The sequence below is a fragment of the Ornithorhynchus anatinus genome, chromosome X1, assembly GCF_004115215.2.
Source record: "Ornithorhynchus anatinus isolate Pmale09 chromosome X1, mOrnAna1.pri.v4, whole genome shotgun sequence".
NCBI lineage: Eukaryota > Metazoa > Chordata > Mammalia > Monotremata > Ornithorhynchidae > Ornithorhynchus > Ornithorhynchus anatinus.
This window is the reverse complement of record NC_041749.1, coordinates 81,999,574-82,022,009: the sequence shown is the minus strand read 5'-3', so window position 1 is coordinate 82,022,009 and position 22,436 is coordinate 81,999,574. Positions and strand designations below refer to the sequence as shown.

Genomic DNA, 22,436 nt, shown 5'->3' with positions numbered 1-22,436 from the left:
CTCCTCTTTTCCCTCTGCTCCCTCTACCCCCCCCTTCACCTCTCCGCAGCTAAACCCTCTTCTCCCCCCTTTCCCTCTGCTCCTCCCCCTCTCCCGTCCCATCCCCACAGCACTGTACTCGTCCACTCAACTGTATATATCTTCATTATCCTATTTATTTTGTTAATGAGATGTACATCACCCTGATTCTATTTATTTGCTATAGTTTTAATGAGATGTTCTTCCCCTCGAGTCTATTTATTGCCATTGTTCTTGTCTGTCCGTCTCCCCCGATTAGACTGTAAGCCCATCAAAGGGCAGGGACTGTCTCTATTACCCATTTGTACATTTCAAGCGCTTAGTACAGTGCTCTGCACATAGTAAGCGCTCAATAAATACTATTGAATGAATGAACTCCTTCAAAAGATTCCTTTTCCCCCCTCCCTAAACTCTGTCTCCCCAACTCAAGATGGCACCTGGAGAGTTTCCAGTACTCTACCAGTCTCGGTTATGGGAGGGAGAGTCAAGCAGAGGCATACCCATTCCATTCCTAGCTTGAGCAGTGGCTAGCAAGTGGAAGGCAATCTGCTACAGGTCAAAACTCCTCTGTGCTGGGCAGCAGCGGCATGGGAGAGAGTGGAGGGTGGAGACTCGACTTTTCTAAACGGAAGAAGGTAATGGTAAGCGGCTTTTGTATTTTTACCCAAAAAACCTCTATGGATACACTACCAGAACGATTGCAGATGGAGGTGGGGCTTCATGGACACATCTCTACCAGAGAGTCGCTATGGGTCGGAAGCGACTCGACAGCATAAGACAAGACAAACCCTGACTAATCCGATCAACCGAGGCAAATTCTGTCCCAACTGGTAAATCAGACAGGACACCTCAGAACCGCCTGGTACCTTTATAAAAGAAAAACCAATAAATATCTAGTGCCCTCTCAAGTGCCTTCACCATCCCTGGAAGCCTAAAGAACCTCAACTAGCAGTCATACAGAACTTAAGGCAAACGCATCTGGGACAATAATAATAATAATTGTGGTATTTGTTAAGCACTTACTATGTGCCATGCACCGTTCTAAACTCTGGGGTAGATACAGGATAATCAGGTTGTCCCAGGTGGGGCTTACGCTTTTAATCCCCATTTTACAGATGAGGTAACTGAGGCACAGAGAAGTTAAGTGACTTGCCCAAGGTCATACAGCAGACAAGTGGTGGAGCCAGAATTAGAACCCATGTCCTCTGACTCCCAAGCCCATGCTCGTTCCACGAAGCCACGCTGCTTCTCTAGAGATGCCCTACCCTTTCCCAGTGACTTTCCTTCCCTCTTCTCAGTCCCCCATGCACATATGGTCAGACAGCAGCCCTCACCCCCATCTCATCAAAGCCCAGAGAAGTAGTCAGAGTGTGGGAGGTAGAGAAATAGGGAGGAGAGAGCTAACCTCTGGAAAAGAAGAAAACAATGAACTCCCAAGAAGGGAAGTGATGCCTGAGTAAAATAGATGGGCGTGCTGTAGTGGGTAGAGCATAGGCTTGGGACCCATAAGGTCATGGGTTCTAATTCCGGCTCCACCTCTTGTCTGTTGTGTGACCCTGGGCAAGTCACTTCCTTCTCTTTGCCTCAATTACCTCATCTGTAAAATGTGGATTGAGACTGTGAGCCCCACGTGGGACAGGGACTGTGTCCAACTCAATTTGCTTGTATCCAACCCAGTGCTTGGTCCAGTGCCTGGCACATAGTAAGCACTTTACAGATACCATCATTATTAGTAGTAGTAGTAGTAGTATTATGAGGAATAAGGTGGGACTCAGGGGCCCCTGAACTGCTGACAGCCCCTTGCTGCTGGGGTCATAACCCCCTGAAAATGAGAGAGTCCACTCTGTCTTCCACCTGTCAAAGGTGTCCTTGTCCCACTTTCTGTGCCTCTGGGGGTTGCTGGCCAGCCTGGTGACTATGGTGGAAGGCAGAACCAGGCACCAGAGCCCAGGACCGGCAGTTCCATGCATCGGGTTATCAGCCGCCACCTCTGATCTAGCAGAGGGTAAGGATGCGTTGACAGCCCTCACACTGGGATGGAGGCGAAGACCAGGGCTGGGGCCAGGCTTTCAGGAGGAGACTCAGTTCAGGATTAGGGTGAGTAGTAGCTGCTTCGATGCCACTCTGTGGCCTGACCCTTCCCAGCTCCTCATGTATCTGGAACAAGCAGTGCCCCACTGGCTGCCGCGACCAGTACACTTTCTCCTCCCTTGGTTCTCCCAGGCTCTTTGACCAATAGTGCAGCCAGGTGTCTCTTCCCTGCTTCCCCAGATGCTCCTCAAACTCCGGGGTTGAACTGGATTCAGCCCCCCCAGCCCCTTAGATCACACTGCCATCCGCCTTCTCAGCACGAAGCATCTGGAGGGCCCTGGGGAGCCTGGGCTTCCCATGGGCACCTCCTCCTCTTTGTCCAGTTCAGGGCCCCTTGTTGATGCAGAACCCAGTGGTCTTAGCCCAGTGGGTGAGGTAGGCAGATTGGCTCACTGTCGCTGCCATTTTGTCAGTGTGAAGCCTTCTGGCCAGCAGCCATCCCGGGCCAAGGGGCCGCCTGGCCCACCCAAGAGCACGGCCACTACCACCTGGGATGCCCCCTCCCCCAGGCACAGGCAGGTGTCCAGTAGCACCCGGGCACGGGCAGTCACTGTGGGGCCAGAGGTGATGGCCTCATAGTCAGCACGTGACAGGGCCTGGCGGGACCGCAGGGCATCCAAGACTCGGTTCAGCCAGCCCTCAGTCATGCGGCGTAGGATCGCTTCTCGCCGCAACTCCAGCACCTGGCAGCAGTTTTCTGGGGGACTGGCCCCTGAACAAATGGAGAACAAATTGAGAATGGAGCTGGCAGCCAAGCAAGCCTGTTTTTTTCCCCAATCTCCCCCACCCCACACCGAGGCGAGGCACCCATAAGATAGTTGGGTAGGAAGTCCTGTGTTCCGCTCTCTGCCTTAGCCTATTCCCCAAGACTGGCTCTGTACACAGTTTAAGGACAGGGAGCTGGGGCCCAAGAGAGACTGGCCCAGAGGCAAATGCCTTTGGTCTCCCAGTCACAGCTGGGTTTCCTACCCCTTCCTTCCTCAGTCTCTCTCCCCTCCCTTCCTCATTCTTTCTTCCTCCCCACCCCCCCACCTTTCTTCACTCAACCCTTTTTTTTAGAGAAGCAGCGTGGCTCAGTGGAAAGAGCACGGGCTTTGGAGTCAGGGCTCATGAGTTCGAATCCCAGCTCTGCCACTTGTCAGCTGTGTGACTGTGGGCAAGTCACTTAACTTCTCTGTGCCTCAGTTCCCTCATCTGTAAAATGGGGATTAAGACTGTGAGCCCCACGTGGGACAACCTGATTCCCCTATGTCTACCCCAGCGCTTAGAACAGTGCTTGGCACATAGTAAGCGCTTAAATACCAACAACAAAAAAAACCCTTTTTTTCCCCTTCTCTCACTCCCCTAGCTCCCCCTTCATCAATCAATTGTATTCACTGAGCACTTACTGTGTGCAGGGCACTGTATGAATATCTTTCCTCACTCTCTCTCCCTCCCACACTCTCCCTTCCTCCTGCTCTCTCTCCCTCTTTTTTAAAATGGCATTTGTAAAGTGCTTGCTATGTGCCAGGTGCTGTATTAACTACTGTGGTAGATAGAAGATAATCAGACTGGCCACAGTCCACATCTCACATGGGGCTCTCATTCTTAATCACCATTTTACAGATGAGGTAATTGATGCACAAAAGTTAAGTGACTTTTCCAAGGTCACACAGTGGACAAGTGGCAGAGCAAGGATTAGAACCCAGGTCCTTCTGACTCTCAAGCCCATGCTCTATCCATTAAGCAACTCTGCTTCTCTCTCTCTCACTCTCTCCCTCCCTCCCCCATTCATTCTCTCTCCACTTCTCCACTCTTGCTTTCTGTTCCTCCCCCACTCTCTCTCTTACTCTCTCCTTCCCTTCATCCTCCCAATTCTCTCTTCCCTTCCTCCCTCTGTCTCTCCCCTCCTCCCTCGCTTTCTTTCTCCATCTCACTTCCTCCCTCACTTTCTCTTTCTCTCACTCTCCACCTTCTTCCCTCACTCTCTTTCTTCCTTCCTCACTCTCTCTCCCTTCCTTCCTCACTCCAAAAATACTCCTCCCTTGAGGTCACGGCTCCCTCCAGTTATCACCCCATCTCCCTCCTATCATTCCTCTCCAAACTCCATGAGCGAGTTGTCTATGCCTGCTGTCTCGAATTCCTCTCCTCCAATTCAATCCTTGACCCCCTCCAATCTGGCTTCTGTCCCAGTCACTCCACAGAAACCGCCCTCTTAAAGGTCACCAATATTCTACTTCTTGCCAAATCCAATGGCCTCTACTCCATTCTAATCCTCTTAGACCCCTCGGCTGCCTTGGACACTGCAGACCACCCTCTTCTTCTGGAAACATTACCCAACTTTGGCTTCACTGACTTTATCCTCTCCTGGTTCTCCTCATCTCTCTGGTCGTTCATTCTCAGTCTCCTTCACAGACTTCTCTGCCTCCCACCCTCTAACTGTGGGGATTCCCTCAAGGTTCTGGTTCCCCTTCTACTCTCCATTTATACCCACTCCCTTGGAGAACTCATTCACTCTCATGGCTTCAACTGCCACCTCTATGAAGATGACACCCAAATCTGCAACTCCAGCCCTGAACGATCTCTCTCTCTCTCTCTCTCTCTCTCTCCAGTCTCCCATATCCCCCTGCCTTCAAGACATCTCTACTTGGATGTCCTCCCATCACCTCAAACCTTAACATGTCCAGAACAGAGCTCTTTATCTTCCCATCCAAACCCTGTCCTCCCCGTGACTTTCCCATCACTGTAGATGACACCATCATCCTTTCTGTCTCACAAGCCCATAACCTTGGTGTTATCTTTGACTCCTCTCTCTCATTTAACCCACATATTCAGTCCATCACTAAATCCTGTCAATCCCACTTTTACAACATTGCTAAAATCTGCCTTTTCCTCTCTATCCATAAACTGCTACCATGTTAATAAATCACTCATCCTATCCCACCTGGATTACTGCATCAGCCTGTTTGCTGACCTCACAGCTTCCTGCCTCTCCCCATTTCAGCCATACTTTACTCTGCTGCCCACATCATTTTTCTACAGAAACATTCAGGACATGTCACCCCACTCCTCAAAAAACTCCAAAGGTTGCCCATCCACCTCCGCATGAAACAAAAACTCCTCACCATTGGCTTTAAAGTACTCTACCACCTTGCCCCCTCCTACCTCACCTCGCTTCTCTCCTTCTACAACCCAGGCTGCATACTTCACTCCTCTAGTGCTGAGCTTCTCACTGTGCTTCTATACCACCTATCTCACCCCTGACCCCTAGCCCACGTCCTGCCTCTGGCCTGGAACGCCCTCCCTTCTCAAATCCGATAGACGGTTACTCTCCCCCTGCTTCAAAGCCTTACTGAAGATACATCTTCTCCAAGAGGCCTTCCCATACTAAGCCCCACCTTTCCTCTCCTCCCACTCCCTTCTGCGTCACGTTGACTTGTTCCCTTTCCGCTTCCCCCCTCCCAACCCCACAGCACTTCTATACATATCTGTAATTTTATTTATTTGTATTCATGTCTGTCTCCCCCAACTCTAGTCTGTAAGCTCATTGTGGGCAGGGAATGTGTCAGGTTATTGTTGTATTGTACTCTCCCGAGTGCTTAGTACAGTGCTCTGCACGCAGTAGGCCCTCAATAAATGATTGAATGAATCTCTCTCCCTTCTTCCCTCACTTGCTCTCCCTTTCCCCTCTCTCTCTCCTCTCCCTTTCTCCCTCTCCCTCTCTTTTCCTCCCTACCTCTTCCTCCCTCCCTTCCTCACACTCTCATCCTCCCTTCCTTCCTCACACTCTCATCCTCCCTTCCTTCCTCATACTCTAATCCTCCCTTCCTTCCTCATACTCTCATCCTCCCTTCCTTCCTCATACTCTCATCCTCCCTCCCTCACTCTTCTCTTCCCTCCCTCTCTTCCTCCCTTCCTCCCTATCTTTCCCTCCCCTCCTCCCTCTCTTCCTTCCTTTCTTCCTCTCTTCCTCCCTTCCTCTCTCACCCATCCTCCCTCCCTCTCTCTTCCTCCTCCTTCTCTCTCTCTCCTTCACTTTTGTCTCTCTTATATTCTCTCTCCCTAACTGTGCACCAGCTACCCTTGTGAATGGCTTTTTTGTTATTTTCTTCCTTCCCTGAGACCTGATCTAGAAAGTTTCTGTTTCACTTAGTTAAGACCTTGATCTAAAGGAAACTTGTAGAGCTGGGCCACCCACACTTCCTCCTACTCCCGGCCCTTCAGTTCAGTCAGATATTTGGAGATCCCCTGCCCACATCCCACCCCCTCCATCTCCCCTCTCCCAGACCGCCCCATGCCAAACTCACCCGTACCCATCTGCTTTGACTGCCTGAGTGATGGGGGGCAATGATGGGAGGGGCTATACTCGGTGACCTGCTGCCTCTGTTTCCAGGAATGCCATCCATTGCTTCTTTCACTTGCTCTGAGATTGGACATCCCGTGACCAGACAGAGGGGGATGCTGGGCTGGCTGCTGACCACTGCAGATGAGATGAGCTGGAGGAGGGAAACAGGTGGGTGAGAACCAAGTGCACTGATTTGGCAGAGGAGGGGGACCGGAGGGAGTCTGTTTCTTTGGGCAGCTCATTATCTGTCTTCTTGCTCACTCCTACTAGGTTTGATCTTTAACATCCACCCAGCAGTAGAGGAAGAAGTCTGTACCTTCTCCTTTCTGTCTCTGAATCTGCCTGACCCCAAAACAACGGTCGAGACACTGTTCTCGGTAGAACTATCGGATGCCTAAGAACTGGTCACTCTGAGTCTCCTGGTCCCATCCAAAAGCACAGAGAGGGTGCTTTTGGGGAGGGAGAGCCACTTTCCCCAGCCCCCACCAAACAAGCAACCTCCCTCTCACTGTCTTATATTCATACGTAGATGGAAAAACAGTCTCAAGAACAATAGAGACCTGTCCCAGTCCCTGAGCAACACTAACACAGGGCAAGTCTGGAATGGGGAAGAAGTGGCTCTTTCCGGTCACCACCTGCTCAAATTTTGGGGTTTTTCCCCTCCATCTCTGGTATCTCTATGGTATTTTCTGAGCACCTATGGGGTGCATAGCACTCAACTGGGTGCTGGGGGGCTATTTGAGAGATGCAATCTCTGCCTTCAATTGTTGCATGTAATAATAATTATGGTATTTGTTAAGCACTTACTATGTACCATGCACTGTTCTAAGATTGGGGTAGATACAAGGTAATCAGGTTGGACACAGTCCCTGTTCCACATGGGACTCACAGTCTTAATCCCCATTTTACAGATGAGGTAGCAGAAGCACAGAGAAGTTAAGTGACTTGCCCAAGGTCACACAGCAGACGAGTGATGGAGCCGGGATTAGAACCCACGTCCTCTGACTCCCAAGCCCATGCTCTTGCCACTAGGTCATGCTGTTTCCCTCTTAACTATAGTTTTCTCTTTCTTAACTATAGTTGAGAGAATAGATAAATAATAGACAAAAGTGAAGAAATCAATAGCAAATAAACCAACAGTCATCAATACATGACTGTTGAGGAGGCTGGTGAGATGACATGACTAGGAAGGTGGGAATTAATCCAGGAATGCCTCCTGGAGAAGGAAATATTTTCAGAAGACTCTCTACCCTTTTAAACAAGTTCTGAAGTGGGCTCTTCCTCCTCCTCCAGCCCCACATACCTGGGTGAACCAGAGGTGGGCGTGGGCGGTCCGCAGACGCCTCCTGGCTGTCCTCCCTTGCTTTCCTGTTCCCTGTGCTGAGCCCTGGCGAGGCCTTGGTGGACAGGCTGGGTATCTGCAGAGGAAGCTCTTTGCTGATGACCCTGGAGTCACGGTTCTTGGTGTAAGGGACCTGAAGGAACAAATGAAAAAGAGAAAGACTTGGTGCTTTTATTCCTCTTGAAGAGCATAAAAGAAAATTGGGGACCCTGCTTGGCATCATTTGAAGATGCTACAAAATACGCTGTGCCTCTCTCTGTGTCTCTCTCCCCCTACCTCTCGCTCTACATCTCTAGCTTATCCTGTCTTTGCAGATCTCTGCCCGACTTTCTATGCCAGGGGAAGGAAGGGGAAAGTGTGGGGTGTCATGCAATCTCTCCAATTTGGGCTGCCAAACCAAAGAATTGGAAATTCCAGATGTTGCCTTTCTTTTCCCCCTCAAATTCTGAGTCTACTTAGCACAAATCATTTGAAAAATGTTCCCGCATTTGCTAGCAAATGGGCAGTTCTGGGCAGGGGCCTGCTCAGTTAAGGCTTTGAGACTGAATTTGGCAAGTCAAAACTCCTCTGGCAAAGAATAGCATCCCAATCCCCTGCTGAAAGCATATTTGTGCATCTACCAGCCCCCGGCTAGTTGAATAAGCTGCATCTTTTCCCCTCCTTGTTTGGCGCTGAGTTAGCACAGGTGGCCTTCACTCCTCAGAATGCCTGAGCAGGACTGTCAAGTCACAGCCGAGGGGGGAATTGGCCCTGAAGAGGAAAAGTCATTAGCTTCACCTCCACAGCATTTGGGGCTTGTCCGCCTCACCCCATGGAGCCAGAAAGGGACCAGAGGTGAAGCGGAGATGTTGACTTAATTTTTGGGCACCGGCTAGTAGCCTGTGGGCTTTATCACTGCTCTACTTTTCTGGCTCCGGCCCCAGCTCCGGGCAGAGAAGTGGCGACCTGACGGGACTTGTGCCACCACAGTGGCTCAGGAGACAGCCATTTATTTTAATGTGCTTACTGTGTGCAAAGCACTGTACTAAGCGCTTCAGAGAGTACAATATAAAAACAAGCAGCTACATTCCCTGCCCACAATGATCTTACAGTCTGGAGAGGGAGGGTTAGGGTTAGCATTAGGCTTAGGGTTAGTATTAGGGATAAAGGTAAGTCTTGCCTAGGATTAGAGTTAGGCTTAGGGTTACGTTTAGAGTTAGGGTTTGGGTTAAGTTTAGCGTTAGGGCTAGAACTAGAGCTAGGCCTAGGGATAGGGTAAGGGTTAGTTACAGGCTCTGGCTCCTGCTCCGGGCTGGGAAGCGGCAACCCAGGGGGCGCGTGCCACCACGGTGGCTCAGGAGACAGCCAGAGAGGCAGGTTGGATTCAGTCTAAAATGAAGAGTGTCCAGATGATTCCCTAATTTACGCAGAGCCAGGTGAGTGACATGGGAATAGGTAGATTCACCTCCCCAAGATGGAACCTCCTCTAGTCTCTTGGATCAGACTGTGGGGAAAGGCAGAGAAGACTCTTCTTCAAGAGCCCAGTTCCAGCAGCAGTTTCCCATATTCCCAGAAGGGTTTAAAGTGGGGGGGAGGGGGGGCAAAAGAGGGAAGGGGAGAAACCTATTACTTGAGCTCACCTCCAAATTGGGCAAATCAATTTGGAGAGTGAGTGGCTGGGGAGTCTTGCAGTCTTCTGTTGCCCTCTCCTGGGGAAAGAGAAGAAAGGATGGAGAGAGAAAAGAGAGAAACAATCAGGGACTGAAAAACCAGACTGCAGGTTTGCCCACATTCTGACCTTGGCGCCCCCAACACCATCCCCTCAATGATCGGGCATTCGTCTGCCCACCTCCTCACAACCTCAGTGGGTATTATGGGAGGAGAGTGGCCTTCAGGCAGGGTCTTGCCATGTCGAAAGATGGTCAAAGAAGGATAGGTCTCCATGTTTAATCCAGTGACTTCAGAGTCATTTTTTTTTAATGGCATTTGTTGAGCGCTTACTATGTGCCATGGACTGTACTAAGCACTAGGGTAGATACAAGCTAATCAGATTGGACACAGTCCATGTCCCACATGAGACTCACAGTCTTAATCCCAATTTTACAGATGAGGTAACTGAGGCACAGAGAAGTGAATTGACTTGCCCAAGGTCACACAGAAGACAAGTGGCAGAGCTAGCATCAGAAGTCAGATCCTTCATCAACAACAGCAATGAGCACGCTGTGCAGGGCCCTACACAAGGTGCTTGGGAACATAAAATACATTCCTCTCCCAATCGAATCAGACAAAGGACTCTCCTGTTCTTAGAGGCCTTGGAAAGGGCATTCCACAGGCTCCCTCTGTCATCTGCCTCAGAGTCTTACAGGTCTTACATTTGGCAAGTTCTTCCTCAAGCCTAACCTCAACACTTCCCACTGCGATCCTTGCTTTAACGGTCAAGCCACCACCCCGCCGTGTCTGCCCCAGCTAACTGTGTTGGAGTCTCCCCAGCTCCCAGTCCCACGGCCTCCTGGGCTTCAAGATGACTTCAACCATTTCAGGCTGACTCTGTGTTGACTCCTCCAGCTCCAGGAGGGCTGACTGTGACCCTGACCAGAGGGAGGGCATTTCTACAGAGTCCTAGCTGTCCCCTTTCCACCCAAAGCCTCAAAGGAAACCTTTCCTGTTGGAACGGGGGCAGGCATAAGGCAATAAGAGCAACAAATGAGCAACCAGCACAGGCTCAGACTCCTCTGGCTGGAGTTACATTGGGGATGAACAGGAACCAGTCCAAACTTTCTAGTTGGAAGTGAACATGAAGACAGGAGTCAGGGTGGAGTGGGAGTGGGGAAAGGCATGGCAGAATTTAACTAAAAGCCACCTAAATCCCTCCAGCATGAATTGCTCCATGCTCCTCAGAAATCCCCAGATTGTTTTCATGGTATTTGTTCGGCATTTACTATGTATCAGATACTGTTCTAAGAGTGGGATAGGTACTTGTAAATTAGGCTGGACAGAGTCCCTGACCTGCATGGGGCTCACAGCCTAAGTAGGAGGGAGAACAAGTATTTAATCCCCAGTATACAGATGAGGAAAACGAGGCACAGAGAAGTGAAGTGACTTGTCTAAGGTCACACAGCAGGCTAGAGTCGAAGCTGGGATGAGAATCCAGTTCCTCTGACTTCTAGGCCCATGTTCTTCCCACTAGGCCATGTTGCTTCCCATTTCAGAGAAGAAGGAGGGCCTCTCTGGCCTGTGTTCTCCGGCTCTGCCTAGGTTCAGCCCACAGCTTCCGACCTCTAGTACAGCCCCTACCTTGGTGCAAATCAGTCTGTGGACAGCACTAGCGACCTCCTCTGGACCGAGGGCAGCAAGGATTTCCTCTAGGAGAGCGGCACAGTCTGCGGGACAAAGAGGTTGCGGTGGGGGAGGATGAAATTGAGTCCAGGGTAGGTTGGAGCAGATGAGGAGCGGGGTGCGGGGGGGGGGGTTGTCTCATGGTGGGTAGGAGAGGGGAGGTTGGTCCCAGAGTCCCCTACAGTTGCCACCGAGTCAACCTAGAACAGGGATTACTCAGCTCTGTGATCATCCACCCCAACCCGCTGGCATCTCTGTGGCTGAAAGAGGTAGGGAGGGCTTAGGGTACCTGCGGCTGGGGGCCGGAGCTGGGGTTTCTGATGCCAGCAGAGCTTGAGGAGTTGCAGCAACTGTGGGCGCCGAGGGACGTCTCTGGGGACCATCTCCTCCTCGATTTCTGGTCTCAGGCCACAGCTGATGCCAGTCACAGCCTCCAGCAGGGTCTTCTTCTCTAAAACAAATAGACATTTTCTATCATAATCATAATTCTCTATCATAATGTATTTGTTTCTTAACATCTCCTCGGTCCAGAGGAGGTCGCTAGTGCTGTCCACAGATTGATTTGCACCAAGGTAGGGGCTGTACTAGAGGTCAGAAACTGTGGACTGAACCGAGGCAGAGCCGGAGAACACAGGTAGTTTTCTGTGTACTTCCAGTTGGAGACAGTAACAGAGACCAAGGAATCAGCTAGTTTCATTCAATCATATTTATTGAACATTTACTGTGTGCAGAACACTATACTAAGTGCTTGGGAGAGTACAATACAGCAATACAGCAATAAACAGACACGTTCCCTGCCCACAATGAGTTTACAGTCTAGAGGGACGAGCTCACAGTCTAGAGCTACCGGTGAGCAGGGATCATATCTACTGACTATTGTTTTGCCGTCTCCCAAGCGCTCAGTACAGTGCTCTGCACACAGTAAGCACTCAATAAATATCATTGATTGAGACCAAGAGTTGGGCAAGTTAGGGATGATAGATGCTGCAACTCTGATCATATAGATGGATGTCCAGGAGGGCACCATCAGAGGTCATGGGTTCGAACCCCGACTCGGCCACTTGTCAGCTGTGTGACTTTGGGCAAGTCACTTAACTTCTCGGTGCCTGTTACCTCATCTGTAAAATGAGGATTAAGACTGTGAGCCCCACGTGGAACAACCTGATTCCCCTGTGTCTACCCCAGCGCTTAGAACAGTGCTCGGCACATAGTAAGCGCTTAACAAATACCAACATTATTATTATTATTATGCTTCCTCCCAGAATCCCAATGTCACTTTTGGAGACATAATACTGGGCTGGAAGCACCTGTGGTCTAATCCAGAATAATAGGGCTCGTGGAATTATGTTATTTAATAGAGAGCTCTAGGGAGAGGCAGAGACAGAGATAAAGATGACATCAGACAGAATCAGAGCTAGGCAGACACTCAGAGATGCTAATGGCTTTCCAAGGTCAAAAAGCCTCTCTCTCCTCTGGGCTTTCTGGAGCAGCTTTTTCCCCTCTGTTCACCCTGGGGTTGGAGTGGGGTGGGTATAGAGAGGGAGTGCATATGTGTGGTGGATGTATGGAAAATGTCCATTTCCTGTTCTAACTCTTCTCACCCTTTCCCTAGCAGGGAAAGCTGGCCTGGTCCCAGGGATCACACCTGACCTGGGTACCGGGCCCTGAAGGCAAGCAACGTCAGGGAGAGGAGCGTCCAGCCTTTGGAAACAGAGGGTCATTGACAGTCTCTGGTTTGGACAGGCAGAAGAAAGAGGAGGGAAGGAGAGGGACACCAAGAATGAGAGGAACTGTAAGCATTTGGCAGGAATTGAGCCCAGGAGCCTTTGAGGAGTGACAGAGGGGCTTGCCTGGCCCAGCCATGCTCTAGAAGCCACAAGGACTGCAGGGGGAAGGCCAACAAAGCCAAGAGAAACTACAACAATCAGAGGCCGAGCAAAAGGACCCAATGCCCAAGAGATACTTACCCTCCAAAGGCTTCTGCCTGCTGAAAGTCTCCCAGCACAGCACCGCAAAGCTGCAGAGGCAGGGGGAAGGGAGATTACTGATCATTTGGAGGAAGGATGGCTTCAGTCCCTACCAGAAAAGGCCCAGGATCAAGACAGAAATGGGAAAAGGGAATGGTCAGAAATTGGGAATGGAAGTTGTTCCCATTCTAGGTTCCTTCCCAGATCTGGCTCCCTTGATTTGAGCTGCACTTTCTCTTGACTGGGCTATGCCGCATCCTGCTCCAGAGTCCAGAGAAGGGGAAGCAAAAGGGGAACCAGAAGGAGATGAGGAGAGCTGGTGAAGCCCCAGCGAGTCACGGGTTCTGAATTCCCTGACTGCTGCGGCAGTCGGAGTCACCAAACTCTCTATGTCCAGGTTTCACCTCTTCGAACCAGGATCTTTTGCTGTTACCTGGCCTGATTCTGAAGACTCAGGGAGTGAGGAGGAGGGAGAAAGGGAGTGAGGGAGAAAGAGAGAGAGAGAGAAAAAAAAGAAAAACACTTCGGCCTCCTACCCTGGAAAACAGGAGAAATTCCAGGGCTTGGACAGCCTCAAGGGCCTTTCCCAAGCCTCCCTGGGCCACTCCCTCTGCCTTGTCTCTCCACTTCTTTTCTCTCTGGATTGTTGTTTCTGCCACCCGTGTGCCTGGGGATTAACCAAACGACTCCATCTTCAATACATGTGGGTCTCACTGGCTGATCTGACTCTCACTCCAGCTGGGTCAACAGCTCAGGCGGCTTAGAGTGAATGGACCCTGAAGCACTCGGAGGTAATGACTGGGAGAAGCTGCCCTCCCTGTGATCCACTCAAACTCGGCAGAGCCCCATCATTCCCACCTGACTTGCCCAGGACCAGGAAACTCCCATAACCTTAACTCCCATTCTCTCCTAGACTCCCTCCAATCTGGCTTCCGTCCCCTCCACTCTACCGAGACTGCTCTCTCTAAGGTCACCCATGACCTCCTTCTTGCCAAATCCAATGGCTCCTACTCCATTCCTCCTTGACCTCTCTGCTGCCTTTGACACTGTCGACCATCCCCTCCTCCTCCATACCTTATCTCACCTTGGCTTCACGGACTCCATCCTCTCCTGGTTCTCCTCTTACCTCTCTGGCCAGTCATTCTCGGTCTCCTTCGCTGGCACCTCCTCCCCCTCCCATCCTTTAACTGTTGGAGTTCCTCAAGGGTCAGTTCTTGGCCCTGTTCTGTTCTCCATTTACACTCACTCCCTTGGTGAACTCATTCGCTCTCACGGCTTTGACTACCATCTCTACGCAGATGACACGCAGATCTACATCTCCGCCCCTGTCCTCTCCCCCTCCCTTCAGGCTCGCATCTCCTCCTGCCTCCAGGATGTCTCCACCTGGATGTCGGCCCGCCACCTAAAACTCAACATGAGCAAGACTGAGCTCCTCATCTTCCCTCCCGAGCCCGGTCCTCTCCCAGACTTCCCTATCACCGTGGATGGCACGACCATCCTTCCTGTCTCTCGGGCCCGCGATCTCGGTGTCATCCTTGACTCGTCTCTCTCGTTCACCCCACACATCCTATCCGTTACCAAGACCTGCCGGTTTCACCTCTACAATATCGCCAAGATCCGCCCTTTCCTCTCCACCCAAACGGCTACCTTGCTGCTACGGGCTCTCGTTATATCCCGGCTAGACTACTGTGTCAGCCTTCTCTCTGACCTCCCTTCCTCCTTTCTCGCCCCGCTCCGGTCTATTCTTCACTCCGCTGCCCGGCTCATCTTCCTGCAGAAACGATCTGGGCATGTCACTCCCCTTCTTAAACAACTCCAGTGGTTGCCTATCAACCTCCGCTCCAAACAAAAACTCCTCACTCTAGGCTTCAAGGCTCTCCATCACCTTGCCCCTTCCTACCTCTCCTCCCTTCTCTCTTTCTACCGCCCACCTCGCACGCTCCGCTCCTCCGCCGCCCACCTCCTCACCGTCCCTCGGTCTCGCCTATCCCGCCGTCGACCCCTGGGCCACGTCCTCCCGCGGTCCTGGAACGCCCTCCCTCCTCACCTCCGCCAAACTGATTCTCTTCCCTTCTTCAAAACCCTACTTAAAACTCACCTCCTCCAAGAGGCCTTCCCAGACTGAGCTCCTCTTCTCCCTCTACTCCCTCTACCACCCCCCTTCACCTCTCCGCAGCTTAACCCTCTTTTCCCCCCATTTCCCTCTGCTCCTCCTCCTCTCCCTTCCCATCCCCTCAGCACTGTACTCGTCCGCTCAACTGTATATATTTTCATCACCCTATTTATTTTGTTAATGAAATGTACATTGCCTCGATTCTATTTAGTTGCCATTGTTTTTACGAGATGTTCTTCCCCTCGACTTTATTTATTGCCATTGTTCTTGTCTGTCCGTCTCCCCCGATTAGACTGTAAGCCCGTCAAAGGGCAGGGACTGTCTCTATCTGTTGCCGACTTGTTCATTCCAAGTGCTTAGTACAGTGCTCTGCACATAGTAAGCGCTCAATAAATACTATTGAATGAATGAAAGGAAACCATCCTCTTCACTTTGCCGCATTTAGGGCCAGACACAAATGGGAATGAGTTTGTCCTCTCCCCCAGGGGTTGTATGGCACTCCTCTGAATCCTCTCTCTTGTCTGACTTACCCTACAAAGGAGCCATCACTGACCTCATATGTCACCCTCACCAATACCCTCCCTCACCTGTACACATCACTGTTTGGGGTGGGCTCAGCTCCATGGAGCCGCTCAGGGGAAAGATAGACCACATCGCAGGTGCTCCGGGTATTGCCATTCATCAGGGAAGTTCTCTGATTCTTCTCTCTCCAATGGGCCAGACCGTAGTCAGATATCTGTGGGGGGATCAGTCAATCACTGGTATTTATTGAGAGCTTATTGCGTGCAGAACACTGTACTAAGCACTTGGGAGAGTACAATACAAAAGAGTTGGTAGAAGCAAGATGTGAGGAATCAGGGAAATAACTTAAGAGTTGTGATTGGTCAATCTTATTGTTACATGCCAGCTCTTAAATTCTCCTCAGCCCCTCCCACCATCCAGGTCCAGTATCTGGACCTGAATTGATACCACCTTGAATTGATAGCCATGTACAAAATCACCAGGACGATTAAACCAGAGCAGAGATGCCATTTCAGGTAAAATTTGTACTTACCCATAGCCTAATAACTGAATAATAACTAAGGGATTTGTTAAGTGTTTTCTAGATGCCAAGCACTGAGGGTTGGCACAAGATAATCATGTCAGATACAGTCCCTGTCCCACATGGGGCTCATTGTCTACCTAGAAAGGAGAACAGGGATTCAATCCCCATTTGACAGAAAGAGAAACAGAGGCCAAGCAAAGTGAAGTGACTTGCCCAAGATCATACCACAGACAAATGGCAGAGCTGAGAATAGAGCCCGGGTCCTCGGACTCCCAGGCCTGTGCTCTTTCCACTAGGCCACACCGCTTCATGATGTCCAGTGTCAAGACAGCCTGATGTATTTCAGAGCGCAGGCCAAGTGGCTAGTCATCAGGCCTAAATTAAGGCAGCTTCAAAGCTCAGTCCAGAGCAAGGGGCTGGATTCCCTGCTGCTTGCCTCCCTGGAATCCCTGAGCATCTGGGCTGAGGTTCTGTCTTGGCTGATATTCCTTGTGGATAATGGGAAGAGAGCAAGAAGCCCATTCCTCCCCATAGGCCCTCACCTTGGCTCTGAGTCGGGCATCTAGGAGCACATTGGAGGGCTTCAAAGCCTGGTGGAGAACAGGAGGAGATTGATTGTGGAGATGGTCCAGGCCTTCAGCCACATCCGCCAGGATCCTCATGCACAAGGGAAAGGGCACTTCCGGAAACAACTGATGCTGGGATAAAGAAATAAGCAAGCTCAAGCCCTGGAGTCAATCTTTAACTTGGTTATTTTTACCCTGGCCCAGGAAGGGGCTCCAAGGGAGCCTTCTTGCTTAACAGGTGCTGATGGGCACACCTCATGCCACTTTCCAGCTTCCAGCCCAATCAAGGCTGTGACCAGAGTGTAAACTGAATGCAGATCTTCTCCCCGGCCACCCCATGCCCCCTTCAGACTCGGAACGGGAGAAGAGGATATCAATTGGGGGGAAAGCAGGGCCTGCCCAGGCCAGAGACTCCGTTAGGCTTAGGTGTCCCCAAGGGTTGGGGAGGTGGGAGAAGTCTGGGTACCTCATGGATGAGTGCCTGCAGAGATCCCGCTTCCATCCATTCGGTCACGACTCCCAGCAGCCCCGGCGCCCTGAACACCCCGACAGGGGGCAGCAGCTGACTGGACCGGATGCTCCAAACATCGGCCACCTCCCGCAGCAGCTCCGGGAGCTCCCTGCAGGCACGGACATGGGATCAGTAGGAAGGAGGAAAGAGCGAAGAGACCCCGGACTCCCTCAGGACGGAGCCCCGGAACCTACTGGAAGAGCCAGAGCCCGAAGACCGGAAATCTCTGTTGTTTCTCTTCTTGTATATGGCCACACATGGGGGCCTTGCAACTTCCAGAGGGAGTCAGTTCATCATAGAGAACATTTATGCCAAGGGCGTTCAGTGCTCGGGTTATGTGCTCATGTCTGTGTTTGTGTGTGGAAAAGATGGTCACCCTGTGGGTGTAAAGCAGGCAATTTCACCAGTGCCCATATGTCTGTGCTTGTGTATCTGCCTGCATGTATGCCCATTACTGTGTACCTAAGAGGGATAAATCAAATGATGTCACTACTCTGAAGATGTGTCTTTGCATGCTTGTATGAGTATGCACACAGGCACAGGGACATGTGTGAGGCATAGCCATGGACAGTTGGAAGACAACAGCAGAAGACTAACCAGCTTGGCATTCTGCAATTAGAAATTGGATGACTTTCACAGAACAAAGGCTTGGGGAAGATTGCAACACAAAACTGGAGGAACAAAAATGCTGTCAAGCACTGTGGGTAACCAATGCAGCAAGAGGCAGTCTTTGCATGCAGATGATTTGGGAGAGATTATTAATCATTCATTGCTTTTATCACCTGCATTTGCGACCACCAATTAGTCTCACCATCAGAAGCGTCATCTTCAAACCCGAAGGACAGCTATATGTGCATGCATATATGTATGTGGAGTATGTATAACCGACTAAGGCACTGCAAATAAAATGCATCAAGATGGCACATCAGGGATGGGAATGTGGAGTGTGTATTTTTTCTTTGGCCACAACCAAACCCCCATGGATGAAATCTCACTGTCAGTAGCGTCATCTTTAAACACAGAAGATGGATGATAATAGCTTATATGTGCTTGTGTGCACGGGTGTATCCATGTGAAAGACAGTGTCATTCACTGGTGTGTGCGTGCACATCTGCTTACCCTATGGAGGTCTCTCTTCCCTGGGGGAATCCAGCTGAACCTGCAGGGCCCAGAGGCTCCGTGTCGGGATAATAAATAATAATAATAATAATTGTGGTATTTGTTAAGTGCTTACTATGTGCCAGGCACTGTACTAAGCCTCAGAGTGGACACAAGCAAATAGGGTTGGACATTGTCCCTCTCCCATATGGGGCTCCCAGTTTCAATCCCCATTTTACAGATGAGGTAATTGAGGCCCAGAGAAGTGATTTACCCAAGGTCACACAGCAGACAAGTGGTGGAACCGGAATTAGAATCCATGATCTTCTGACTCCGAGGCCTGTGCTCTATCCACTACACCATGCTGTTTCTCTAATGGTATCCTGGGCTCACCAATTCTGTTGCACATTGCTAAGAGCCATCCAGGCCAAGGGAAGTCCTTGTGAGGCCTCCCAAGGGAGGATGTAAATGTGAAGGCTAGATTGCTCTACCCACCCCATTCCCCACCCGGGATTTCGCCTTACTCCCAGGGTCCCAGAGAATCACAGGGAGAGGGGGTGTGGAGCAGAGTTGGGAATCTTTGCTGCTCCCTCTCAGTGCTAGTTGTTTTCAGGGAGGCCAGGGTCTGAAGCTGGTTATTTCAAATCCTGCCCCAACCCCAGGGCCAAACAAGTTGCCCTGGCTCTCAAGAATGGGGAGAGGCCAGAGGGTCAATCAGCCACATCCTCAGGACCCACCTGTCTGTCCCCCACTGAATGGTCAGCAGTTTCACAGAGACACTGATGTTCCGGGGCAGGTACTGAGCTCTGAGGCTGAAGCCAGACTCGGACTTGGTCAGAAAGAGATGGCCCAGGTCCTCCTGGGAGATGATGGGGATGTTGTCCGACATGCTGGATAGATGGGCCGTGAGAAGAGGGCGAGAAACCTGCCAGGACACAGTCAGCTGGTCAGATGATTGGGTCTTGGAGAATACGTGGCAAAACCTGCTGAGTCCATGTTCTGAGGGGTCCGGCACCAAAGGCAACAGAGTTGTGTCCGTGTGCCAAAAACACTCCCAGTGTGACCGCTGCCCCCACCGCCCAGACTAGACTCCTGCCCAAGTTACTTCCATGTTCATCCAGAGTCTTCAGATCATAAATAATAATAATAATAATAGTACCTCTGGCCTACCCAGAACAGGGCCCATTATAAGGTCTCCAACCCAGATTCCCAAACCTTTAGATCAGCCCTCACCTTCAAGGTGCTGCACATGTGAAAATTTGACCCTGCTTGGGGACATAGATACCCCTTTAAACAAGCAAGGTGGAGCCAGTAAAACATTCTTAGGTTTTTAAAGGAGGGCAAACGCCCGTTTATCCAAACCACTCTCTTCCAACCCTCTATTCACTCAACTACCCTTTCCCTCACCTTGAGCCAAGCCCTGGCTCCTTGAGCCCAGATATGAGGTGGAGAGACTGACGTGGCTAGAGTGTCAGAAACAGAGAAGAGATTGATAGGGAAAGGAGTCACATCCAGGTAGGGCCAGAGGGCATCTGCCAGAGGGGAGCTCGCATACACACGCACACACACGGTGTCAGAGTCACACAAATAGCTGGTCATGCAGTCATAGTCACACAGACAACACAAAAATAGTCAGATGGTTACACAGGCATATGGACACAAGGTAACTCAGACGCCTATGGACACGACACATGGGCATACTCTCATGCAGATCTACTGATCCACGTGGTCACACGGTCACATGGACATACTGAACATCTGGGCTTGTAGGCTACAATCATTCAGAAATAATGACCCAGTTGAACCACAGAGGCACATGGTCACATAAGCCACAAAGGCACACGGATTTACACAGAACAGACACATGGAGGAAGTTACACAGATGCTCAATCAATCAATATTTACTGAGCATTTACGGTATGCATGGCGTACTAAATGCTTGGGAAAGTACAACACAGCAATCTAAGACACATTCCCTGCCCATAATGAGCTTACAGTCTAGAGGACTCAGGCACAAAGAAACATATAGACATACTGGTACATGGATATAAAAGTCACCCATACACACGCACACACACAGAGCCTGATCTCTCTGCGCTCCTTTCTGAGTGCAAAGCACCATACTAAGCCCTTGGTAGATCCTTGTTTCAGATCCAATAGCAAAATATAATGTCAATATCATCTACATAGGAGGAGAGTGGAAGTCGGGGGGTCAGAGTTGGAATTAGGGGAACTGGGGCCAGAGGATTGGATTTAAGGAGTGAGGGGTTTAAAAGGTTAAGAGGTTGGGGTTAAGGAATCAAATGATAGAAAGAGTTAGGGAGCTGCATTTGGGGTGAAGATATGGGCTAAAGGGTTAGAGAGTTAGAGGTTAGGGGTTAAGAGATAGGGTTAGTGGGTTGACATCACTCTCCCCACTTTCAAAGCCTTGTTAAAAGCACATCTCTTCCAAGAGGCATTCCCTGACTAAGCCCTCATTTCCTATTCTCCCACTCCCATCTGCGTCACCCTTGCGCTAGGATTTACACCCTTTATTCATCCCTCCTTCAGCCCTACAGACCCATTTACGTACGTATCCATAATTTGTTTATATTAATGGCTGTATCTCCCTCTAGACTGTAAGCTCGCTGTGGGCAGGGAACATGTCTATGAGCTCAGTTATATTGTGCTCTCCCAAGGACTTAGTTCAGCACTTTGCACACAGTAAGCGCTCAGTAAATATGATTGATTGAGGAATAGGAATCCATCAGGGACAAAAAAAAAAATCCACACAGGCTTCCCCAGATCCATTCCTATCAATTCTGTTATATTGTACTTTCCCAAGTGCTTAGCACAGTGCTCTGCACACAGTAAGCTCTCAATATACATGATTGATTGATACGTAAATTTTGGGGTCCTCAGTCTGTGGAGCTTTCATAGGATGGGAAATCATTGGGAGAAGCCCGAACCCGGTGCCAACCTCTCTCCCAGTCCCCTCTTCCATCAGTCATTCAGTCAAACATGTTTATTGAGCACTTACTGTATGCAGAGCACTGTACTGAGCACTTGGGAGAAGACAGTATAACAATGAACAGACACATTCCCTGCCAGCAAGTGCCCTCTTTCCAGCCTCAAACTGCCCCCATCGGCGGCACAGCCGTTTCTTGCCCATGTCGGAGTCTCCTGCTCGATCCATTCATTCAATCGTATTTATTGAGCTCTTACTGTATGCAGAGCATTGTACTGAGCCCTTGGGAGAGTACACTATCACAGTAAACAGATGCATCCCGGTCAGCAAGTGCCCTCTTCTCACCCCCATACTGCCCCCGTCGGCGGCACAGCCGTTTCTTGCCCACGTAGGAGCCTCCGGCTCGACCGCGGGAAGGGAAAGGAATCAACTCACCTGCACTGGCAAGTGCACACGTGTATGGCCTTGCCTGTGCGTGCTCCTGTGGGCACACACAGAGAGAGGCTCCAAGGCTGAGCTCCAGTGACAGCAACCGTCCGAGCCCCGTCCAGTCCTCCTGACTGTGACTCAGCCCAGGCTGTTGACCGGCCCGTCATTGGCTGCCCCTACATTTCCTCCTGCCAAAGTCCCGCCCTGCCACCCCCTCTCCCCCCTGCCAAAGTCCCGCCCTGCCACCCCCTCTCCCCCCGCCACTCTCCCCACCGCCCATGGGAAGCGACTGCTTCAAACGCTTCTGGCCCGTGAGGCCGGGTAGGGGGACGCAGAGGATGGAAAGCGGCCCAGGGCCTCGGACAGGACACAAAGACTTTCTGTCCAGGGGCAGCAGCACTGCAGGAAGGGAATTTTCCAGTGGAAAACCCCTTTGCGGACTACAGCCTGCATGGGGCAAACCTCACTTTCAGGTCCAAGCTAACACTATCAGGGACTGCCCCGGCAGACCACAATGTTTATGAACTCTGGACTGACTGAGGGGCCCGCCCCCAGAATCGGCTCAGGAAACTGCCATCAGCACATCCACCTCATTGACAGACTGCATTTCTGGCTTTTTTTTTTTTTTACCCCCAGGCTCATGCACCCCCTTCCCTCCGCCTCCCCCACC

General features: G+C 50.8%; 1 protein-coding gene and 1 non-coding gene across 2 annotated transcripts; one reads left to right on the top strand and one right to left on the bottom strand.

The window, feature by feature from the left end:
* The first annotated feature begins 437 nt into the window (after positions 1 to 437).
* LOC114807070 lies at positions 438 to 575 on the top strand. Its single transcript, XR_003755123.1, has one exon. It is a non-coding gene; the product is annotated as a small nucleolar RNA SNORA7 (small nucleolar RNA).
* A 1,132-nt stretch (positions 576 to 1,707) lies between these two features.
* Positions 1,708 to 21,872, bottom strand: LOC103166279 (receptor-interacting serine/threonine-protein kinase 2-like). Its single transcript, XM_029051925.1, has 12 exons — positions 21,773 to 21,872; positions 19,128 to 19,315; positions 17,248 to 17,401; positions 16,758 to 16,913; positions 15,758 to 15,906; positions 13,058 to 13,107; positions 11,380 to 11,541; positions 11,049 to 11,134; positions 9,395 to 9,463; positions 7,737 to 7,908; positions 6,396 to 6,584; positions 1,708 to 2,821 (listed from the first exon to the last, which is right to left on the bottom strand). The coding sequence occupies exons 2-12, from the start codon at positions 19,277 to 19,279 to the stop codon at positions 2,499 to 2,501; spliced, it is 1,662 nt and encodes a 553-aa protein (XP_028907758.1). The 5' UTR covers positions 19,280 to 19,315; positions 21,773 to 21,872; the 3' UTR covers positions 1,708 to 2,498.
* Between the last annotated feature and the right edge of the window lie 564 nt (positions 21,873 to 22,436).

Bases quoted from the DNA above. Each gene is read 5' to 3' on its own strand.
- LOC103166279 (XM_029051925.1), bottom strand. From the start codon at position 19,279: ATGTCGGACAACATCCCCATCATCTCCCAGGAGGACCTGGGCCATCTC. The intron at 17,402-19,127 runs GTGGGTCCTGAG...CCGTGCCTGCAG, and splicing joins ATTCAGTGGGGGACAGACAG to GGAGCTCCCGGAGCTGCTGC. The intron at 7,909-9,394 runs GTGAGCTCAAGT...TTGTTCCTTCAG, and splicing joins TTGATTTGCCCAATTTGGAG to GTCCCTTACACCAAGAACCG.